The sequence below is a fragment of the Argopecten irradians genome, chromosome 8 (genome assembly GCF_041381155.1).
Source record: "Argopecten irradians isolate NY chromosome 8, Ai_NY, whole genome shotgun sequence".
In the NCBI taxonomy this organism is placed as follows: domain Eukaryota; kingdom Metazoa; phylum Mollusca; class Bivalvia; order Pectinida; family Pectinidae; genus Argopecten; species Argopecten irradians.
In genome coordinates, this window is record NC_091141.1 from 31,504,162 (window position 1) to 31,529,453 (window position 25,292).

Here is a 25,292-nt window from a genome sequence, read left to right on the forward strand (position 1 = left end):
AATAGCAATGACCTTTTTAGTTGACCTTTTGACCCAAAGTCAATCCCAAGCTATGGTATTTCTTATATTACTATTATAGGACGTTTGAACAGATTCCGTTGATGTTTTCTCAAGACATCGCCTGGAAACTCTTTTTTTAAAACAATCTAGTAGTAACAGTGACCTTTGTAGTTGACCTTTTCACCCCAAATTCAATCTCAAGCTGTATTGTCCCATCCGCTACCATTGTGTGCAGATTGATCAAAATCCGTTGATTTTTCGCCTTGAAACGAAAATTCGTGAACAATCTTTTTAGTAACGGTGACCGTTTGACCCCGAATTCAATCCCCAGCTTATGTTTCAATATGCTACCATTGTGCGAAGCTTTATCAAAATTTATCCATTAGTGCTCAAGCTATCATCTGGAATCAAAATTCGGACAGACAGGCAGCGGACGGACGGACGGACCGGGGACACATACTATAGTCCCATCCGGTTTTCACCGACAGGGGACTAATAAGTACCTGAAAATCATATATAAAGATTACGGAACAAATCAATGTGACTAAAACCAGCTCTTCAGCTAGCGTAAGCGTATTGAAGATCTGGTTTTAATCAGATTGCGGAACAAATTATTTTGGGTTCATGTCCTTTTAAGTTAGGGACACGTAGATAATGTATACAATAACGAGACCTATAGCTTTCGTGTTTCGTCTGTCGTTTTTTACTCCGTGCGTCATCTGTATACTTTTTATTCGAACAGCATCTTCTCAACAACTGAGATACCTAGATTACTGATAGTACGACTGCAAGTTGCTGGGATTACTGACTACCAAATTTGTGGAAACGAATGACCATGATATTCATTTTCAGTCACATGAGTCAAATAGGTTATTTTATAAACCAACTTCATGTGAATATTTAAGAAGATCAGATACATGATAATTGGCTTGTAGTTCGCTGTGATAAGGGGACTTCCATCATTGTTTAATTGAATGACATTGCCATTTTTTCATGTACACAGGGATTGATTACGCTTTCTATCTTGTAATGAACGACTTCAAAATAATTAGTAAACATAACAACTCGGTTATCAGTATGTTACTATCCTCGTTGAAATGAATACTTTGACCCAACGTTATTATGGATCAAACAGGCTAAAATTATTAAAGTGCTTTTTGTTAATTAGCTTATCGGACGAGAGACCCGGTATTCGGCATGTAGAATGCTGGGATGAATGGCCATCAATTTGTTCAAAGTGGTAGCATTGCCCTTTTTGCCTTTCACCCCAGGCTGTGGAAACCGAAAAGAAGCATTTCATTCGATTTCCACTTAATCCAAGTGCGTAATTTTAGTGGTTTTCCAGTTGAACAATGTTGAATTTTTTGCCAGAATTTTGTATTGGAACTCCACTGGTTTCTAGTGATATTTCCAATATAATTCAAATGGTAAACCTTTTATTAAATTTCTATGAATCCAATGGAAATGATATTGGAATCCTGAAATTCTTACTCAATTCAATATTTGAAGAAATACATTCTTGATGGTGATAGTTATAATCAATATAATATTAGTATTTAGCTCTGCTTCAGTAAAGATCATGGATGTGCTATGTTTGTATAATGGGAAGAAGAACAACAACAACTCCATATTCTAGAAGTGAATGATGTCATTTATTATTATAATAAATGACGGAAATACAATCAATAATCTTTACTTATTATAAAGACTTGTTTGTTATATATAAAATGGAGTAAAGAAAATCCCTTATACAAAGATGGGGATCAATTAACGCCTAACGCCTTACTCCAATACTAATAACAAAATTAAAAACATAAAATGAATCAAAAATACATAAATACATGAATCAAAAATACATGTAAACAAAAAATGAACTGATCTAGAGGTGGAAGGGGAGGTGGTGGTTTTTGATGTAGAATTTCTCAAAAGTCGCTGTGAAAATTTTCGTGTTGTGAATTTCTTTGTTCCATAAACAACTAAATGCGCATGCGCTTACTCACATAATATCCGGACAATTTTTTAAATAAGAGTTACTCCCCTTGTCACGTACATTTACTGATAATTATTGAATATAAGTTACTTACTCAACAGACGCTAAAACCATTTATGTACATAACATAAATAAGACTTTAGCTCTGCTTCAGTAAAGATCATGGATGTGCTATGTTTGTATAATGGGAAGAACAACAACAACTCCATATTCTAGAAGTGAATGATGTCATTTATTATTATAATAAATGACGGAAATACAATCAATAATCTTTACTTATTATAAAGACTTGTTTGTTATATATAAAATGGAGTAAAGAAAAATCCCTTATACAAAGATGGGGATCAATTAACGCCAAATATAGCCGGACAGAAAGGACAACTGTCCAAACTGTATGGTTATATCCCCCATCCACATCCATGATAGACTTATTGAAACAATAGTATTATTACAGAAGTGGAACACATCCGAAATATCTGACATAAATATGATACATTCGAAATTAATCATAATAATAAAAACCCACTTTGATAACATCAAACTTTATCTTGCATAAAAAAAAATGACTAGAATTTGACAAATCAGTAGCACATACTAGAAGCCAATTACTCCATTAGCATGGTACCGGTCTGAACGAAAATGTGAAGATAGTACAAAATACCTTAACCAGAGGCCAATAACCCCGTGGCTACATGGATAAAAAACATAAGAACATTACAATAATTGGCACCACTGCATAAAATCATGACATATGACATTTATTATATCAAAAATACAAAAACAAAAAATACTAAGAATACAGTATCAGAGGCCAATAACCCCGTGAACTGAAACTATTACATGCCATATAAGTTGTATCAAAAATACAAAAATACAAAGAACACAGTATCAGAGGCCAATAACCCCGTGAACTGAAACTATTACATGTCATATATGTTGTATCAAAAATACAAAATTGCAAAGAACACAGTATCAGAGGCCAATAACCCCATGAACTATAACTATACATGCCGCACAAGGTTTGAAACTGGGACATTCTTGCACATGTTGACAAATCTGAACTTAAAACTTTGGCAGAAGTAAAAATAGTATAAGTAATACTACATAACCAAAAGCCAATAACTTTGAGGTTATGACACATACTACTAGCTAAGATACAAAATCACTACACCTGCTAAATTACATGTGGGAAAAAAACCCATATCTGGCAGCTTCACTTGATACAATGTTCATGTAACAAAAGTCACTAATACATGAATTTATTTGTGCACAAGTTGTAACCAGAAGCCAATTACTCCATGGTTCACTTGTATAAGATGGGAAACTTGGAGGGCCACTGTGTACATTTAACTTTACATTTTGATCATAGGGATCCTAATATACTTTTTGAAGGCACATGACTTCCATCTACCCATAAGTTGTATCTGGCTCTCATCAATGCCTTGTATTGCAGCTGTCGTAGCAGCACCAATACGAAAACTGTGTGATTTGTAATTATGTTCATGAAGCCCTGACCATTTTAAGGATGACTTCAACTGTTGTGTGAAAAACAATCGTGATATTGGTGAACCATCCATAAAGGAGAATAGTGGTTGGTCTGGGTTGTCATGTTTCCTAACCGTCAAATATTGATGGAGGGCTAGGACAGGACAATATTTGGGTGTAGCTGAGTTGGCTGAGATTGAATGTGTACTAACTGGGTGCGAATTGTGTTTAAAATGGGGGAACACAATTTCAAGTAATCGTGGGGACCCAGATTCTACTTCAAATGACACATGCTTCCTCAGTAAGAAATGTTGAGACTTCTTACCTGTTGAAGTCATCTCCCCAATCCTTAAAAAGGCATGGAAAGCAAGGAGAAACATTGCTTTGAGAGTGACTCTAAGAAAGTAAGATGAAACAGAATCTCCAAGAGAATCAACTAATGTATAAAGTATTGCTGGGGGTAATAGGTAGACGAGAATCAGGTGTTTGTGTTAGTTTTTGGTTAGCCCTGCAGAGTCTTTTTAATGATAAAGTGTTGAGTTATGTCTTCAAAATTTCCCATCTTAAATGTGTACCCCAATGCTGAAACATATGTAAGGACCGTAGATGAAGCTAGACCTAACTGATAGCAATGGGCAATAAATAAAGATAGATGTTGAAGATTTGGGGGGAAAGCTGTCACCTGGGCGTCAACATGTTGGTGAAGAAATTTCAAATAATGTTGGAATGCCCGCTGGTATGAAGAAAGTGAGGACTTGGATAATGCATTGGATAACAGGAAACTTGCTGTTAGATTCAGAGAGTCAGTAGATGTGGCGGGATCAGAGTTGCCTCTTTGTCCATGTGCGGAAACTGATGATGAAATTGGTCCATCTGTAAACGAGAAAGATGATCAGCGGCTATGTTACTCGCACCTGGTACATGGACAGCTTGAAAGAAAATATTGTACTTGAGCACACTAACCATAAATCTACGCATAAGCTTCATAAGCGTGGGACCACTTTGAAGTATGTTTGTTAATAATGTGAAACAACTGCCATATTATCAGAATAGAACTGAATTCGCCGGTTTTCAAGCTGATTGTGCCATAGTTCAATAGCAACGACAATCGGAAGGAATTCCCTCACTGTGATTGGGTATGTAAGCCAATCAGGAGAGAACTCATGGCAGAACCAACTGTTCCTCAGATATCCGCCCATACCAATATTGCTAGCATCTGTATACATTTCTAAAGATTCAGAAGTAACAAAATTTGTAGGAAGAAAGAGAGCTCGCCCATTGAAGTTCACAATAAACAACAACCAAGCTGCGATATCTGCTCGCGCTTCCAGAGTAAGCCGTCTATAGTGCTGAGGTTTAGACAGACCAATGGTAAGGTCAATGATACGCCGTAGAAATGTTCGCCCAGGGATGACTACAGAACATGCAAAATTTAATAATCCTATAAGGGATTGAAGTTGCTGAAGGGTGGCTTTTTTTCGACGAGACATAGCCAGAAGCTCAGTTCGAAGCTTTTCTAATTTATCTTGTGGTAATCTAATTTCCATAGCCTCCGAGTCTAACTCTAGCCCTAAGAATGTCAACACTGTTGTCGGGTAGACTGTCTTATCTTCCTTGAGAGGGACACCTAAGGCTTTAGTAATTTGCAAAATGTTAACAGTCCTCGTTTACATTGATTGGTGTTAGATTTACCCAAAAACAGAAAGTCATCCAAAATATGAACACAGCCCTCAATGTTAAATTTATGATTCAAAATCCAATGAATAGAGCTACTAAATTTCTCAAAAAGCTGGCATGAATAAACTCAAACCCATCGGTAGAGTGCGGTCATAATAGAAAAGATTATCTACCTGAAAACCCAACAGTTCATAATCATCAGGGTGGATAGGAACGATTTTATAAGCATGCTCTATGTCCGTTTTAGCCATTAGAGTACCCTGCCCAAAATCTAAGATAAACCGAACCGCATCATCTACTGTCTGGTAGGTAACTGATCTATATTCCTGCGATATTCCGTCGTTAATCGATTCCCCTGGTGGGTATGACAAATGATGAATGACTCGATATTCATTGGGTGCTTTTTTTGGGACCAGACCTAAGGGTGATACCTGTAAATTGGGCAGAGGGATGCTATTAAAAGGACCACCTACTCTCCCTGCTAGAACTTCCTTTTCTATTTTTGCTCTCAGAATATCTGCCTTATCGCTAACGGATTGTAAGTTGGAAGAAATGTGCTGTTTTCTTTCCCCTGTATATGGGATATGAAAACCATGTGTAAAACCTTGCACTAAAAAATCTCTATCTGCATAACCGGCCAAAAATGAGTTAAGTTTGTCTGCTTTAACTGGGGTGGGCACTGTCTGTATTTGGTAACTCTTACCCAAACTACTTGGATTTGTTTGTGTTATGGGAGGACTTAGTGAAGGACTGTTTTGTGGGGATCATTGTGTGTGGTGCCATTTGTGTTGGGCTGTTGTTGAGAAGAGGTGCACTTGGTTCGATCATGGGGTCCCCCACAATACTGACATGTGTGGGGGTAAGTACACAATGGCCCTCGTTTACACATTCCCGAGTTGTTATTGTAGCTGTGGCAGTACACTCGCTTACGGTTGGCCGTCCCTTGAAAGGGCTTTTTCTTGTTGACCCGGACTGAAATGGCTGCCCTGGTTTAGATTTAAGTTTATACACAAGGCCCTCTGAAAGAGCCTCATGGTAGAGGGCCACATTGAGTTGGTCCCATGGGCAGTCATGAGGGTCTCGTTCTCTCCATAAACGGAAAGACCGATCATATGACATAGCCGCATGATCTCCAGACTCCTCAGCAATTGCCTGGATTCGACGGGCATACTCAAACAACTGGTGACCTCTGTCCTGATGACGCTTTGAATAAATTGCGCCAAACACATGGAAACATGCTAACCATTGGCTTAAAGTATGGACCTTTTTAGCCGCTGGTAGCTTCACCAAGGAGAGGGACCCATCTTTGATTTCTGTGGTGTAGCGCTCCTTGTTATCTTTTCCCGGGTTCAACAGCACACCCATGTCCACAAATTCATCCGATACGATTTTTGTTTTGATCTTAGGATCAAGTCCAAGATCAATCGGCTTAGAAATGTTCCGTTTCGAGGAACTCTCCTCCACATACTCACATGACGAGGGGCCTGCTGTCAGAGTGTCGAAAGCGACAGCTGATCCTGCTGTAGCCTGGCTGGCTAAATTGTCGGTCTGTGTTTCAGACTCCACCTCCTGATCATCTGGGGTAGGGGCACCTGGCACTTCAGCCCTCTGTAGTGCATCTAGCACAGTCTGTGTGATTGCTGGAATTGCCGCCGTCACACAGGAGTTGACCATAGCCTGCATGTCTGGCTGTGGCTGGGAGGAGGTACTTGCAATTGCTGGTGCTGCTTGCCGAGTTTTTTCCACTTGGACCCTCCGTCTCTTTTTAGCTGGCGGTGAAGACATTTTTGTCTAATGATGCTGAAAAATTTAATGACATCTTGAAAAAATACTGTAAAAAAAAAAAAAAAAAAAAAAAAAAAAAAAAAAAAATGCAGTGTACATGTGCCATTAATAAATAAACACAATTAAAATACCTAGAGAAAGTAAATTCAATCAAGATGCACTAATTTCTGCCTTAATTGAACTACGTACACCAAGTAATCTTTATATTAAAAATATAAAGACGTGTAAACACACCATAGAATACCCACTATTAGCCAAGGCTATACTGTATAATTTGGTTGATGACATTTCACAGGTATAAAAGAGAGATAGGTAATAAACCGTAATATCGACTGTATCGCTATAATTATGGAAGATTAGGCATTGTGTTATCTTTTAAAATGCACACTTTAGGAGAGAAAATATCATCCATACTATGCACCTGACAAACCAGCCAAAATCCACCACAAATATAAACTGAAATAATAGAAATCTAATATAACTGTGGTTTTTTGTCATCATGCATTAATATATATATTATAAAGCAAGGAATGCCTGTTACACAGGAGGCACATACACAGTACCAGTGAGTTATCTAATATAATGTATTTACACGCAATCTGACTTGGTAACTGAAAACCATAGTATCAGCAATAATTCGCCATTTGTATGACCACTAATTAATAGATAGCTAGCAAGCTGACTGCAAAATTTTGCTGGTGACAAAAAGGGGGATTTTTTTTTTTTTTTTTTTTTTTTAGTTATGACTGGCATGCCTTAAAAGGTTCACTGCCATCGCCCCTATTAAAATTGTGCACCATTAGCCTTGGCTGCAAAATACATGTACCTGTACTACATAAGCAGTGCCAGTGGTATATATATACAAAGAGTAAATTAATGCTAATACCATTAGAAGTAGGTAAAAAATATAATGGTGATAATATCGGCATAAAAGCCACAAGCTAACAAAAAAAATCACTTGCTTGTTACAGTGGATTGTTTATTTTAATATCTGAACAGGAATCTAATTATATTTATTTATAAAATAGAATTTTTATATACAGCTCTATCATGTCGAGATACATTAATGAATTGTATACTGGACTATATGTTGCCTAGTTAAAAGGTATAATAATATAGTACAATCTCAATGAACTAAAACAAGATCACTTGTGCTTCAAAATAGCAGCACGAATGTTTTTGAAGTATTTCCATTGTCCATTCTCCGAAAAATGCACCCCATCAGCACACAAAGTGTCAAAACCTTCCTTCATTCCCCGAAGGTTCCAATAATCTATCACATCCATGGATTTCGACTGGTCTTTCAAAAATATGTTGGCACAGCGCACCTTGGTCACATACTCAGGAACAGGTATTGTTCTAGTATTGTCGCGCGGCAAAAGCTGAAGTACAGTTATGTGTGCAATGTTAAAGGTATTTCGACACATTGTTAAAAATGTCAATAGTTTAAGAATGGTTTCCTCCACCGCTGTTGTCGAGTCCAAATCATTTCCCCCTATATGCACTATCAGGTGTCTGGGTCGAAGTGTCTCTACTTCGTGCCAAAAGCGAAAAAGGTGTTGTTGTTGGTCAACTCGTCCCCCGCTTATGCCTAAAAAATGTACAGGGGGACACTGGTCTATATTGAAATCACGTACTCCTTGCTGACACACAAACTGTTCAAAACGTCTAACATGGGAACTGCCGACCATAAGAACCGTCATAATGACCGAATACCGCGGATATTATCGGGTCCAGTATATATACGTACTGCTTACACTGTCTGGCACTTGACCCTCCGTTAGAACAAACAAACAGCAACTAGTTGATCGCGTACAAACACTAGAATGTAGATACAGTGATTGATAAGTCTATAATAGTCCACTTTACACTACCAATACGAGTTTACATCACAGCGAAATGGTCCAATATAGCTACACACATTGTCTAGTTCGCTATCATTATGTAATAGGCCCACTGCAGTAATTTCCTCACGAGGATTTTAAGATTCAAAAAGCCGTATTTTAGTCTATTCAGCTATCGACGATGTCACAATAACATGGGACTTACATTATGTTGGTGATCTACACGCTTGGTCCGCTATAAATTCGCTTTTTGATGTAGAATTTCTCAAAAGTCGCTGTGAAAATTTTCGTGTTGTGAATTTCTTTGTTCCATAAACAACTAAATGCGCATGCGCTTACTCACATAATATCCGGACAATTTTTTAAATAAGAGTTACTCCCCTTGTCACGTACATTTACTGATAATTATTGAATATAAGTTACTTACTCAACAGACGCTAAAACCATTTATGTACATAACATAAATAAGACTATAATGTCAGAATCACCAATAGTGTTACTGTGTGCATTATGTTTCCAAACATCCAAAGAAAAGTGCTAAAAAAATCTGTTATCTGGGATTATTATAGTAATTAATTTCATAATACATTCAAATTAAATTACTATTTCTAAGTAATAAGCCTACAATTGTAAAGAATAATATATTACACGGACAATAAAACTCAATAACAATTAACAAATACACAAATAAATAAAAATATATATGCATATAAACGCTATATCGGTGTGCAGCGATTTCATGTTGTTAAAAAAATTGCAAATAAGTTAAACCCTTATTTACCCAAATGTGTTTTATTGTGTTTTAACACATTCAGAAATTAGATAATTTTTTAACTAATTTGCCAACAGTTCCATTTTTTCCAGGAGAAACATGCAAGAAAATACAAAGATTTTTTTTTTATTTTGAATGTTTTAATGAATATCAGTTAACGATTCTTAACGATTATCGACGATGAACAGTCATGAATGCTTCATGGATTCATTAAAACTCCATGAAACTCATTTGATGAATAATTCAGTAACATGCATGATGTCATGAATACTATCTCGCAGGGAAAGATATCATTCCCCTTTCGCCTTTCTCTCTACGACATTTGGTGGTTGGTACTGTTCCCTCCAAAAAGCCCAATCGGGTTCCTTATTTGGTCATACACTGATAATCTGTTTGTAGTCTTGATGTAAACTAAATTAAGATGATTCTTTTAAATAATTCACATAATAGAACACTTTATTTAGTAGTTGCTACATATAACTGTAAAGTAACTGGTGTAATGTTCATAGTGTTACTGGAGTCGCTCGTTGGTATCAATAACCGGGTAGCCTAAATAGTAAAGCAATACACAATTAGTATTAGGTGTTTCTACAATGTAGGTTTGAACCCTGCTTGACTACTACTGTATATGTGTAAGCAATATATCATATCAAGCTCATATTTTTATTGTTTCTTGCCATTCTTATATCGAAGCTGTCATATATAACTCATGATGGGGTTTATGCAGTTCAAACATACGAATATCGACTTTGACATTTACATGCAACGTGTCCACCGGTAGGTTAGTTTACCTTTTTTTTGCTCCAGAATAAATACAGTGTCGGTGTATCAAGGTTACTGTATTGTTTTACAATCTCACGATGACATTTATCACTCGTTATCCATTCAGAAAACTGTCTAGAGTGATCTGGACATCTGAACCTTTTATCTTTGACACCCTTTAGTAGTCATAACACTTGCATTAAAATATCACAATACTGGCCCTGTTAGAAAAGACAAATACATATATTGAATATATTACTGTTGATTGGAATTATAGCAGTTTATTAAGTGTATCTACTCCTTACGACTGTTCTGTTTTCTTTTGTAATTACAGATTTAGAAATAGCATGTCTAAAGGCCAAGGCCAAGTGTCCACTGGAATCCGCTGTCAAAGTCATTCGACAATGGATGCCATGTGCATCTGTCTTGAAGTCGGATGCAATGAAGCGCCTGTCTGTATAAGATGCGTTGCAAATACTGGTGATCACTTCAGACATGACTTTAAAGTATTGGACGATCACGTTGAAGCATTAAAAACACGAATAATAGATGATAAGTCGGATACCAGGAATAATGTCCTTGTTCCTTTACGGACAGAGGCCAAGAAGGTTGAAGAAGATCTAAAGGGATTCGATCCATTTACAGCAACTTTGAACAAATCCATCGAGGACAGAGGCGAGGAAATTATCAATAAGACCAAACAGTTGGTTATCGATTTCAAGCAAAGATGTAACCAAATTAGAAAGTCCACTCGGCAGGGATTGGAACAATACCGCAAAGGACTTTTGGCAAGGATAACCGAGGTGGAGACTGACCTGACTGCACTTGAGAGATGTCTGTCAGATAATTGCAATGCGGACATTGTAAATGTAGCTAGGACAGGATTATCGAAGCAGTATGAAGACGTCGAATACCCAGCTAACATCCAGGAGGTGTCATTCAAAGCAAGTGAGAAGGCTCTGAATGATCTGGAAAGTCTTCTTGGGACTCTTCAGATCGAGAAGGTAAAAATAAATAGGTATGTATCATTTTACAGGTAGTTGATATGTTGAATTATGTTAAATCCGCATCTCTGTAATGCATTATTAGGTCATCTGACCCGAAGAGTATGGCTGACCTAGTCTTCATGTCCAATCCGTCCACTTCTTATTAATAACTGAAAGGAACATGATTTTGATATTTCGACTGTATGATGTAAAGAGGGTGGGCTAACAAGTTTGTTTATAAAAATGACCTTGCCCTTCATACAATAATCAACAAGGCAAAGATCTTTTCAACGACTTCTTGTCAATAAAAGAGAAATTTGCAAACCTGATTTCGGACTTGTCGCATGTTGGTTTACGTTGATTTACTCTTAAGGGCAAAGTCATAATTTTATCGGGAGCTCACTGCGTCAACTAAAACGACCGTTTAGAATCATGTACCTCTTCTTATCTTTATGAATTTAAGTTTGAAACATACAGGCTTTGAAATAATTTATCAACATTGATAGAATGTTAACATCAGAATACATCCATACATATGTTCAAAGGTGGTCCAAGTGAAAATATACATATATGACAAATGCATACATTTCTGTATATGTTTACACCCTGTATGCAATTGCACAAACTATCAAAAAATTCCAATATGATGGTTATATGATTATGTACTTATTTATAAATGGTTTTATATAAACTGATCTGCAAGAAATGTGTTTTTAAAAACATATAGTGTTACAGAAAAAATATATTTGTAACAGTAATTTTATATTTTATTACATCAATCTCAACTATGAATGTTTAATGCAAGACATTTACACGGTATTTGTTAATAATGGATTTGCTATGATTTGCCCAATGTATAGGATATATATTACATTGTAGGTGTGTCAACAAATTTTGCTGTTATCTGACTTTTGGACTCCTGCAATTAGCCCTTACATTAGATTATCATTTTGACATTTGGTAAAGAAACATAGTTATCTAATATAAAATATAAGGACCTTTTGATTCGGTCCATATGGTGTTGTACCGTCCTCGTATTAATTCTGCTTTCTGTACTTACTGAGAATAATGATAAACATAATTTCTTAAGGACAGATGGACCACATGCGGTGCTAGGCTAATTTAAAAATATTAAACGATATGCATTAAAAATGGCTTTTCCTTCAATTATGTAGATTTGGAATACAGTAATAACTGAGATTTAAATATTTCATTTCTTACTGAAGCCTGAAAGGTGCTTGAAATTGCTCTGATATTTACACTAACTGGTTCCTCGACGTCATCTCAATTAGGCCAGCTAACACATTAACCTTGTAGGATTTTCCATTTTTTTATGTTATAATTGCGACTTAGTTATGCTGTCTATGTCGCATGCCTAAATGCGACTTAGTTATGTCATACTTACAACACAGACTATATGGAAATACATTCCTCTTTATGTCTGTTACTGTTAGATATGACCAGATGTTACAATGTGTGAGTGACAAAGTGTAACATGCATCACATAAAGTAACCCTAAAACCAACATAAAGTTCTAAATTATCGTTATAATAAGAAAAAAATCCAAGAAGTGTAACTTAACATGACAGCACTTGATTCCATTGACAACTTGTGACAAGTAATATATATCGACTAGTGTCCAGAGTATTTGGCGGACAGTGTAAGTCCATAACGCCAATACATGACCGTAACTACGCGTGTGATTGTACATCTATTTCACAATTATTTCCAACATTAGATGAAAATATACTACTACAATATAACAACAAATAAGTGATAAAAATAATTATTAAGAAATAATTCATAATTAATATGTTTAAAGTCCCATAGGACTTTAAAATGACAATACTATTTCTTAATTAGAAACACTTTGAAAATATATGGTATATAAGTTTAGTATAAATAAAGTATATCCTTGATGTGTTCATAGCAGATCATACAATCAAGACAGAAATACCTCTTCATTGTATCTAACGTTGCTATGGTGTAACTATAGGCTATAATATGGTCAAGTGTTATGAAACATGACATTATTTCGATGATTCCTTATACATATCACAAAGTACAAACTTTCATAAAGTTTCCACCTTAAGATACAAATTATAAATTCTTAAAAGCAATTTAAATGTATGTTTTAGCATAAATACTATATACTCGTTGCAAGGCCTGTTGCTAGGCAACAACATAACATAATGTATTGAAACTTTTTTTCATAAATTCCATATAATGATGTATATATAGTATCAAAATACAAACAATAAAATCTTAGATGGGGCCAAAATTGACCCTTATTGCACCTATCCCTTTATCAAAATGATCATGACAAACGCATTGCTCATCTACTATTAAAAGTGAGAACGGTGTCATTTTGGAGAGGGTATACACGGTTCGATAATGTAGCAATTTTTCTCTGCTGTTTTGAATTCACGGATTTCAGTATAGCTGCGAATGTAGCAAAATATATTTCCCTCGACCCGTTACACAATATGAATGTTATATTTGTTTCAATTAGGTGATAGTCGTTCAGTTATCACAAGATACTATTGTAATACAAATGTGTCATGTTACTCCCTAAGCTGACAACATTACCAATTTATGACACCGCAAGAGTATGTTGGTAAAGTTATATCCTAGTTGGCTTTCGAGTGCATCATAAATGAAGTCACATCAAAATAATCTCAGATGTCAATAGCAAATCGATAGACAGTAGCTTAGTTCCGTCCATATATGAAATACAACGTACATTACTTTTTAAATGTTTAATTCGTTCGAAGGTGGTAATTATATACGTAGAATTCGGACATAAGGCTTAATGTAAAGATGCACAGGCTAATCAACAATAACGGTAGTGTCCAATGTTGTTGTGATGGAATTTAATAATTAAGACTATTATGTATCGTTCTGGGATCAGATCATTGGGAACTAAAGTGCAGATGCCACAGGCAGAAGCAAGGGTTCCAGCAAGCACACATATATAACGAGTTTGTTTATAAGGTTTATAAACCAACAATTAGAACATATTGATTACAATAGTCGTATAATATAGCTTACGTTCTCTATAAATGTATTAGATGTATGAGATATGTATGAAAATATCCAGGTTATGTACTTCTTCAAACATAAACATTGTTTGGTATCAACTTGATACCTCGAACTGTATATCGCATCATTTACTACGGCCGATATATTCCTTGTGTCATTTTACACATAGCCTTGACCCCATACAGACAATAGTTAAATACCAAGTTTACCTAGAACACTTATGTATCAAGAATAATATGTAGCTCACATTGACTGATGTTTTAATTTTTATATCTTCATACAACAACATATATCAATACCTTTATGCCAGTGATATGTGTAATAAAATATTTATCTGTATTACCACAGTGTGGTAATGACACCGGAACTAGGTACCCCCTGAAGCTAGAGTGAGAAAATCAGGATTAGAACAGAGCTAAGATTGTCGCTTTTATCTGCATTTTTAAAAGTTTTTTGGATAGTGACGTTTGATAAATGTGTTTCCGAATATATCAGCCACACAATGATATATACACGAGAAGTGTCGCAAAATGATATATAAACATGTCACCACACCGAGGGAGGTACCGACATAAATCGCCAGTCGTTAGAACAGATGCTGGAAAAGAACTTTCCATCGCAAAATATGATTTAGTACCACATTCCTCTATTATGATATATAAGGGTGATTCACAAGAAAATTACTTATAAGCCCCACTATTTATGGTATGGGAGCAATGTAAAATATCCGTGGTGTACGGCTCGATTGGCGGGTGTACGGCTCATAGCAAACGTACGGCTTATAGTGACCTTGATATGGTAATTATCATAAATATAATGAATGAGGTTTAAAGTTACAATGGATCGTTGATATACATACATTGTATCAGGTCAGATGACAGTTTAACAGCCGCGGAATATGTTGTTAGTAACTCAAACACGTTACATTTTGTACGTTGTTATGTCTCCATCTGGATAGTAAAAAATAGGAATGTTTTAACCTGAATACTAGACAATATTGATGATCAAGAATAAAAGCTCGCTAACACGTAGTTGAAACTTTCAAATGTATTATCAAGTTATCTAAGCATATAAGTAAATATAAATTCTGCTATTTACATAATTATTACGAGATAGATCAATGTTGGGATGTTGTGAGGTTTACAACAAGTTTGAGTGGTACACTATTCATCAATTTTGGATGCTATGATATTAGGTATTAGGGTGATGATTATGTCGCATTTCATCTTTGGTGATTCCAACATGCAGAGAAGAATGTATAAAAGCAGCTTTTTATAGAAGAATTTTTATAATTTTGCTGTTTGTTCAATCCCTGCCAAGGTAGTTCGCTGTTCAACTTACTGTTGATACTACAGATGATCATCACGGTAATGAATAAAAGTATGGAGTGTAGTACCCGTCGTTTGGATGCAGTAAATTTTTTGCGCACAAATTGGCAAAACTGGAAATCTCGCCACAGTTCCGGCATCCCGCATTCGATATTTACTTTTCCAACAAACTGACACGTCCATGTGCGTAAATCACGCTCGTTTCCCAAGTGGCTGTACATTTATAGGTTACCCAACGATCCTATTTTCTCCACGGAAAAACTAAAATATTCGTGACCTCAGAAAAGCCCTAACAGACATATTTAGGCCTAGACACAAATCTTGGATGCGGGTTCGAATCCATCGAGGGGTTACAGTACAGGCTGGTCGGTGGTTTTTCCACTCCGCATACCAAGACAAAACCACGTCATTAAACAGTTAAAACTAATAAAAAACTAAACATTTCCGAAAATAATGCTGAAACAGTTACATATAAAAAACAGTAATAATTCTTCGGGCTTTACGTCGAGGTACTTCTAAGCATTTTTTTATATAATATTTTTTTATTTCTTTTCCATGTGCAATATACTGCAAATAACTAAATACTTTAATTCATTCTTACTCACATTCAGTATCGCTATCGCTTCATCATCATCACAACTATCATCTTCATCATCATCATTCTATGATTTTCATCATCATCATCACGTTTATTTCTTATATTGACAATGGATCAGATATCAAAGCAATATATTTCTTAGTAATCTAACGCAATATCATCTCGACAATTTCGTGGATATTGAATATAATTAGATCTACAAACGATAACCTAATTAGTGAACGGGAACGAAAAAATGCGTTTTGTACGTGTCTTTATGCTGCAATGCACTGATTATGAGAAACAAACAAACCACAATGTTATGCATGATTGTAAACTGTTAGTAACACTAATAATGTAATAATGATACATAAGATGCATTATCTTAAGTCTTAAATAGTTATCCTTTTAGTTTTCACCATTTCATCACTGAAAAGATACATAATATAAACTATAGGCCGTACAACTTTTTACAATGTAACTGTGTGCCGTACACCTCGAGATAAGCATTTGCTATGAGCCGTACACCTCGAGATAAACATTTGCTATGAGCCGTACACCTCCTTCGCTATTAGCCGTACACCATTTCGATTTGGACGAGCCTTTTGACATAAATGAGACATTCTTGTGAATCTACCCTTATATATCATTATAGAGTAATGTAGTAAAAAAATATATATTTATGGTCGATGAAAAAATCTTTTCCAGCATCTGTTCTAACGACAGGCGATTTACGTCTGTACCTCCCTTAGTGTGGTTATTTTGCGACTTTTCTCTCAAAAATCAGTTACATATCATTGTGTGGCTGATATATTCGGAAACACGTGTACTAAATGTCAGTATCCAAAAACATCTCAGAATACAGATGGAAGTGACAATCTTAGCTCTGTTCAAATCATGATTTTCTCACTCTCGCTGCAGGGGGTACCTAGCTCCGGTGATATTAACACACGATGATTATGGTCGTCATATTTCATGAATCGTCTCAAAGGTGTGATCAAGAGGTTGATAAAATCCGTGATACTGATAAAGAATAAGTTTTAAATAAAAGTAAAATATATTCTACATAATTGAAATACACAAACAATCTTTAAGATTTCAAGAATGAAGACAACGTTACATTCGAAGAATGTAAGTAAATATTCTTGCAATAATGGTTTCTAAAACAAAGTTGCCATTTAAGATCAATGTTGAAATGAAAATGTCCAACTTCACACCAGTTGACACTTCATACAACAGTAAATATTATATGTTTTATGTGTGGACAAAATACCCAATGCTGAAATATTGTACGAGTTGTTCATGTGGAAGGAAGAAGAAATGTTGATGATACACTGGTTGTTAACCAACTTTCTAATACACTGTAACAGTTACGGTTGTTCAAGCTAAACCTATTTATAACTGAGCTTACATAGGAATGCGTGTCTTTTCAGGCTTCGTCCTATATAAAACTCTTTGGAAAATATAAACATGATCTACGGAGTCAGCAAACATTTATCACTGAAAGAATATCAATTAACTTAATGATGACAATGGAATTGGGTCCTAATTAAAGGCGTTTTTTGATAGTTAATATGTCGGTATTGTCAGTTCTATAATAAATCATTATCATGACCGTCCGTTCGCAAACAATAAAATTGACTTCTTCCAATCACTAGAATTAATTCATCTTGATCTATAAAAAACATGTTTACAAATGTTTTACCGCTGTAACCTAGACTTCATAGATTGTTATTATGTAATGGAAATCGGCTGTACGTATATAACAATTACTGAATAAACTGTATTTCGGTCAATCGGCTTATTCTGTCTGGCGAAAAAAGAAATAGAGATAATATTACGTTTATTATCATTGCAGAAGTATGGCACAGCGGGATACACGGCCACAGGTAGGCTTATTATAATAATGAAACACATGTTTGGTTTTAAATTTATTTAATGATGGAATTCTATTGAAATCAATATATAAGAGGTGTTTACAAACTTAAAGAAAGAAAATCACTGTTATATTGGTTTAATTTGCTTTATTGTTGTACATTAATCGGAAACTGTCCTTAGATAAGAAATCAATTAAATATTAAAAAACTTGAAAAAAAAGTGCTTTGTCTTATGAACAGTCGTTTATAATTGTAATAAGAATATTAGGTAGGATTCAGTTATCTCGTAATAATAAATTCATATTGATGCTTCCTTTATGTTCTAATGTCGATTTGCTATGGTCGTTAACATGTTGCTATACAAATATAGATATTGTAATTTACAGTTTCCATGTTAATCATGGTTAACATATTCGACCACAATATGACCATATATCGATACATATACACAAACATATCTTAACTGAAAAGATGATTTGGGTGGGTTGTGAGTAAGTAAACGGTAATGGAATCATATAAAATCCAAATAAATGTCTGACCGATAGTTAATAATTCTATCAAACATTATAAACTTTGATACCATTGGCGCCTTAACCAACATAATAAAGAAAAAAAATCTGGAAAATTCACTATTGCTCACAATTACGTTATAGTTTTCAATTAAACCATGTCCATGTGGAAGTCAGGAACTACCTGTTTGAAAATGTTGATTGTTTATTCAGAAAAAATATAATTGACACGTTTCTACTTTACAGACACCAGATAGTTGCCAGGTGAGTTTTATGGTGAATGTTATGAACGAGATCAAGAATATCAATTTATAGATTAGAGAAAAGATATTTAAATGGGGATGCATTCTCAGTTCGATAATATCGCAAATATCACCAGTAATTTTTATTCATTCAATTTATCTTTAAACAATTATTTTACCTAGTAAGTAAATTGAGTTACAAATAATCAAGTAGATATGTATCAACCTGATCTGATGCAGTGTAGAGCTATGTATCTCATTACTTTTATTTTATTTTTATTTTCGAAAAGACCTGCGGACAAACCGAGTGTAGATGTGTAAGTATAGTTTGTGTGATCTCGAGTTTCATATTTTGCATTGTTGCCATTGACAACTAATGTCCCATGGGGTCATATTGGCGGCCATCTTGGATTTCAGGTATCAAAAATGGCCAAAATGACACATTCGCATATACATGCGCATTTTAGATAGCGAACCGGACAACATTCAAAGACATTTATTACAAATAAACACATTTTTTGATATGATTGAAACACATGTTTAATACGATTAAATCATAATAAACAATGGACGTTACGTCTTCTTATTTTTGTGATTTATGACGGGAAAACAATGAAATTTTTCAGGGGTTTTTTTTTTCCTAAAAAAAATCGATGATTAAATGTCATACCATTATTTATCACAAGTAAAAAAAATTGATGGACACACTCACCTTGTAACAGTCATTTCGAATTGACCTCAACCCTTTGTGTAAACATATGAGTCCTATATAAAAAGACAGATACGCATCAATGAGGCAAATCGGAAAAAAGAGAGGGACCCCCCACCCCCAACCCCCCACCCCACCCGACACCCCACACCTACAAATTTATCAAAAACTGGCCAAAATGATTTAATTCAATATTATGCGCATAGATAGAAAACCAGACAAAATTCAGAGGCAAAATTAACGCATTTCATGATATGATTTAAACATGCTGAATACGATTAAACCATAATAATGACGTTACGTCTTCTCATTTTTTGTGAAAATGGACGGCAAAAACAATGTCAAAATTTTCGAAAACCTTGAAATTTTCCCTTAGAAATCAATAAATGTCATAATTTTTTATCACAAGTAAAAAAAATGATTGACAAATCACCTTGTTACAGTCATTTCGAATTGAACCAACCCTTGTGTAAACATATGTGTACTATAAAAACATTAGATCGCATCAATGAGGTCGGAAAAAAGAGAGAGACCCCACCCCCCTTGAAAAATTACTATCAAAAATGGCCAAAATGACACATTCGTATATACGCGCATAGATGGAGAACCAGACAACACAGTAGAGGCAAATAAACACATTTTTAAATATGATTGAATCATGCTGAATACGATTAAATCATAATAATAACGTAACGTCTTCTCATTTTTGTGAAATGACGGGGAAAACAATGCAATTTTCAGGTTTTTTTTCCTCTAAAAAATCGATGTCATAATTTACATCACAAGTAAAACAATTGATGGACAAAAACACCTTGTGAAAAAAGAGTCATTTCGAATTGCACTAACCCTTGTGTAAAAACACATGACTACTATAAAGAATATATCGCATGAGTGAGATGGAAAAAAGAGAGGAGGCCCCCTACACATACACAGAGAAAAGAAATTGCAGAAGAAAAAAAATTGAAAAAACCAAAATCAATAAATAAAAAACTCCAAATATTCTGTCAACACACATTGTAAACGGTTATTCTGATTTGAACTGACTCTTGTCTAAACATATGTGCATTATAAAAAGGATAGATTTATGGTTTTTTAGCAGAAGCGAGATGACCTCCAACCCCCTCCCCAATAATTAAAAAAAAAATTCCCGGATTCCAGTTAACATCCAAAGGCTAGTTCACATGTTTTATCCATAATTCAGGCAGTTCCCAATAATCGTAATAAGTTATTTCTTTTTAGTGAAAACAACTGGGTTCGAATTATTCTCCTTCAATTTTGGATATACCTCCCCATGAAAAAGGTGTACCATTGTGATTCCTGCTCGCATAAGTTAAAAACTACGAATACATATAATATCTGCTGAGGAGGAACAGTCACAGACTGGGCCGCCACAACGGGATCCTAGGAAAACAGTCAATTAGAATGAGAGGACAGGGACCGTAGGTAAAAGTCATTGAAAGTAGTCTGACCACGCCAAAAGGCAGCAGACATGATGTCCTGGAACCATGACCCATTATGGAGAGCCAAAGAAGCCGCAAGGGCTCTAACCTCATGGGCCATCTCCTTGCATTTCGCCCCAGATTGATAATTAGACTGCTCATAAGCAATCCTGATCATCTAACATATCCATCTGGAGATGTACTGGGAGGAGAAATCCTGCTAACCCTGTTTAATGGACAAGAATAATACATCGCCCCCTTGTTTTATCAAGGGAAAACCTAAGCGTCCGACTGGGACAAAGCAGCCGATCATTCTCCTTCGACTCAATAGAGATTGTGAATCTTTACCAAAAAGGCAGGATCAGTGAGTAGGGTAAAAGAGCTAAATCTGGCCCAACGAAGCACGAAAAGTGAATAGATGGATATCACTCCTTCTACGGCCTGAGGCAAAAGCAAGCAGGAAGTCAAAAGTAAAAACCTTAATGGAGACCGACACCAAAGGCTCTTAAGGAGCCCCATTTCAGTAACACAAGTGCTAGATTCCACTGCCGTACCCTAGGCCTGTCCAGACTGAACCACCTAATCAAGGTAGACAAAGAGTTGGAAGACCCTAACTCTGGTCTACCATGAGAATACAGTACACTGGAAATAGCCATGCGATAGCCTGCAATAGTATTAGAGGCAACTTTGCGTTCCCTAAACAAATAGAGAAGGGAATCCGCAATCAGCTGGGCAGAGGCTTTGACCTGATCAATCTTCCTGTCGATACACCAATCACAGACGATCTTCCATGAATGTTAGACGCCAGGTGAGGAAGACTTATTGATCGGGCGATGCGAGCTGACAAGTCTTAAGAAAAGCCTGACTGAGCGAGGCCTCCTGAGATAGCTTCCACGCTCTTGAATGGATCTTCCAGGAGATTGGTTCTGAGTGGGAAAACCAGAGGAATATCCACCAAGAGAAACGACAAGAGCTCCGGAAACCAGGATTGTCTCGGTCACAGGGGCGCTATCAGAAGGAGGGGGAAAATGATGCTCCCGAAACTTCTATTAGAACCCTGCCCACCAGGTTGAATGGAGGGAATGCATAAGCATGTATCCCCTCCCAATCTACATTTGGTCTAGCACCGGAGAGACAAAAGTGGACAATAAGTGGCGAAGTGGCGAAAAGGTCTATATGAGGTATGTTCCACATCTAGCAAATGCCCTCGAAGATCGGGAGATTTAGCTGCCTTTCTGTCACAACCGGCTTGCGGCGTCTGGAAAGAGTATCCGCCAGAACATTCAACCTGTCTGGACGATGCTTGACTAAGAGAGTCAACCGCATTTCCTGACAGAAGAGAAGAACACGAATAGCGAGGGCACAAAGAACGTTGGACTTTGCCTCCCACCCTTTCCTTCCAGATACGCGACAACTGTAGAGTTGTCGGTAGTCACACAAACCACCTTTAAATGTAGAATCTTCCGAAAAGCCTGCAGCGCCAACCGAACAGCCTTATCTCCAGCACGTTGATGTGCTCGGAGACCTGATCCCCAAACCACTCCCCCGACTGGCAATGGCCGTCGAGGTAAGCCCCCCAACCTGTCATTTGCCATCGCTCCAACGATTCCCAGACTTGGTGGAGTATGAGGGAATCGTCAAAATAGATGTGTACATTTATTTTCCTGGAGTGATGAAAACCTACGCCAACCTGCAGCAGTTTGATGAAAACCAAAGTAACAGTCGTGATACCGAAAGGATTTAGTTTTGTGGTAATGAGCTGTGCTATACCATCGTGTCTTCAGGACAAAAAAAAAACAAGGATAATAATTCGAACACAGTGGTACGTTTCGTTCTGGCACGAACCGAGAATTTATGAAAAATTCTATGTTTCCAGTTGTTCACTAAAAGAGTGGATTATTACGGTTCTAACCACGTTCTAGTTGTAATTGGGGCCGGTGTGGCTGATTGTTATGATGTCTCGAAATATAACCACAATCCCTCCACCTCTGGGTAGCTTGTTCGAATTTACAGGGGCAGTTGCCAGGTATTGACAGCTAGCGGTGTTTTTTCTCCGGGAACTCCGCCTTTCCTCCACCAATTAACCTGGCACATCCTTACATGACCATGGCTTTTAAAAAATGTAATTGTAGTTTGGAACTGTCTGAATCATAGATCAGGAGATATGTAATTTATGTAATAATAATAATGACATTTTTTTCTCTATGAGTAGTGTTGGGAGGGGGGATGTCCACGATTCTTCTGCAAAAAAACATAAAATCCTTTTAAAAACACACATATGTTTACACAAGCGTAAATGCAATTCGAAATGACTGTTTTGTCCATCAATTGTTTTACTTGTGATATAATTTATGACATTTATCGATATTTTTAGGGGAAAAAAGCTGAAAATTTCATTGTTTTCCCGTCTTTTCACAAAAATGAGAAGACGTAACATCATTACTATGATTTAATCGTATTCAGCATGTTTCAATCATATTTAAAAATGTGTTTATTTGCATCTGTGTGTTGTCTGGGTCGCTATCTATGCGCGTATATACGAATGTGTCATTTTGGCCATTTTTTATACATTTTTATGGGGGGGTCCCTCTGTTTTTCCGATCTCATTGATGCGATTTATTGTTTTATAGTACACATATGTTTACCCAAGGTTTGGTTCAGTTCAAAAATGACAGTTACAAGGTGATTTAACCATCAATTTTTCACTTGTGATAAAAAATTATGACATTTATCGATTTTTTGGGAAACAAAGCTGAAAATTTCATTGTTTTCCCGTCATTTCACAAAAAATAAGAAGACATTACGTCATTATTATTATTTAATCGTATTCAGCATGTTTCAATCATATCAAAAAATGTGTTTATTTGCCTCTGAATGTTGTCTGGTTCTCTATCTATGCTCATATATGCGAATGTGTCATTTTGGCCATTTTTGATACCTGAAATCCAAGATGGCCGCCATATGACCCCCATGGGACATTAGTTGTCAATGGCAACAAGCATAAAATGAAACTAGACATCATACCGGTCCCTAAAACACCATGTTTCGAAAAACTGCCAGAGGGTTACATGGGAACCTATTTCTCCTCCCCCACGAAAAGATAATATTCTGGCTGATACTTTATTAAGGATTTAAACGTTACTTGATATTTCAAGAAAGTTTCCTTTTCAAGAAAAATTTCTTTTCTTTAAGAAGGGGTGTGTTATGAATGACACATGACACTAAATACATGTAGTTATTAAATAGGGAGACAACTCCTATAGCTATATTATATATATCAATACATCCTAAGGTCATATCATTAATCTAGGTTATTGAACTCTCTAGAATATTATCATGTATAAACAAATTTGTTTGTAAACATGTTGATTATAAGTAGAGATCTAGAATGATCTATTTCCAGAAAGTTCTGTGTGTTTATTTGTTTACTGTTTTTAGTTAGATTATTTCTAGAAGTTAGAAGGTTCTCCAATATTCTTGAATAGGGTTTAGCTATATATACTCCAGCTGTCCAAGGCTAATCAGAACTGTAATGAGACCTGTAATGAGAGACATATTCAAGAATTGTACACTGCCATATTAGATTCTATTGGAGAGCTATTGTGACTTTTTCTGTGGATTATTACAACGCATTGTGTGGATTTATTCATATTGCCTGGAACTTTACAAATTATCTGTGGATATTCATTTTCCTCGTGGAGCTGTGAACATTGTTATTTAGGAACCTGGAAGGATTAAGGATTATACCAGGACCTTGTACCACCACCAATTACTTTAGATATTGTAAACCATCTCTGTATAATATTGTATATATAAATAAATTGTGCCATATAAGGATATATGATTTTTCTTAAAAAAACTACTCCACAGTAATTTGTCTTTTAGATGACAACTTTACCGGTCATTGATTTATTTTGAAATTTTGTATATAGTTTATATTATTATGTGCTAAAATGTTACTAAGTATTTTTGGTGTACAAGAACTGGAAGTGGGTGTACCATTTTGGTGAAAATTTGATATTGCTAAAAATATACCTCCAAATTTGGTTATTTTTTGGTTTCAAGAACCTGTAAAATATTTCAAATTTTGAAGTTACATACGTTCAGTCAAAACTTGCGGAAATGTATACTTTTGAGAATATGATATCGGTTTTTGAAATTGAACATTAGTTTGATATAGTTTTGAACCTAAAAGGGAACCTTGGTGTATACCTCGGGATGGCAACATTAAATCATCCCTAGCACAGGCCCCTGGGGCCTTTTGAATT

General features: G+C 35.8%; 2 protein-coding genes and 1 pseudogene across 2 annotated transcripts; all 3 read right to left on the minus strand.

The window, feature by feature from the left end:
• Positions 1-1,631: 1,631 nt before the first annotated feature.
• Positions 1,632-4,367, minus strand: LOC138329838 (uncharacterized; annotated as a pseudogene).
• Positions 4,368-4,491: 124 nt separating this feature from the next.
• LOC138329839 (uncharacterized) lies at positions 4,492-5,403 on the minus strand. The gene is made up of 2 exons (XM_069277127.1): positions 5,326-5,403; positions 4,492-5,088 (listed from the first exon to the last, which is right to left on the minus strand). Exons 1-2 carry the CDS (start codon positions 5,401-5,403, stop codon positions 4,492-4,494), a joined length of 675 nt encoding a protein of 224 aa, XP_069133228.1.
• LOC138330089 (uncharacterized) lies at positions 5,296-9,250 on the minus strand. Its single transcript, XM_069277460.1, has 2 exons — positions 8,987-9,250; positions 5,296-6,952 (listed from the first exon to the last, which is right to left on the minus strand). The coding sequence occupies exon 2, from the start codon at positions 6,935-6,937 to the stop codon at positions 5,861-5,863; it is 1,077 nt and encodes a 358-aa protein (XP_069133561.1). The 5' UTR covers positions 6,938-6,952; positions 8,987-9,250; the 3' UTR covers positions 5,296-5,860.
• Between the last annotated feature and the right edge of the window lie 16,042 nt (positions 9,251-25,292).

What these genes read in the sequence shown, in the direction of transcription:
- LOC138329839 (XM_069277127.1), bottom strand. Translation starts at nt 5,403, where the DNA reads ATGGCTAAAACGGACATAGAGCATGCTTATAAAATCGTTCCTATCCAC. An exon ending in ATGAACTGTTGGGTTTTCAG is followed by an intron (nt 5,089 to 5,325) that starts GTAGATAATCTT and finishes GTCCCTCTCAAG; the next exon opens with GAAGATAAGACAGTCTACCC.
- LOC138330089 (XM_069277460.1), bottom strand. Translation starts at nt 6,937, where the DNA reads ATGTCTTCACCGCCAGCTAAAAAGAGACGGAGGGTCCAAGTGGAAAAA.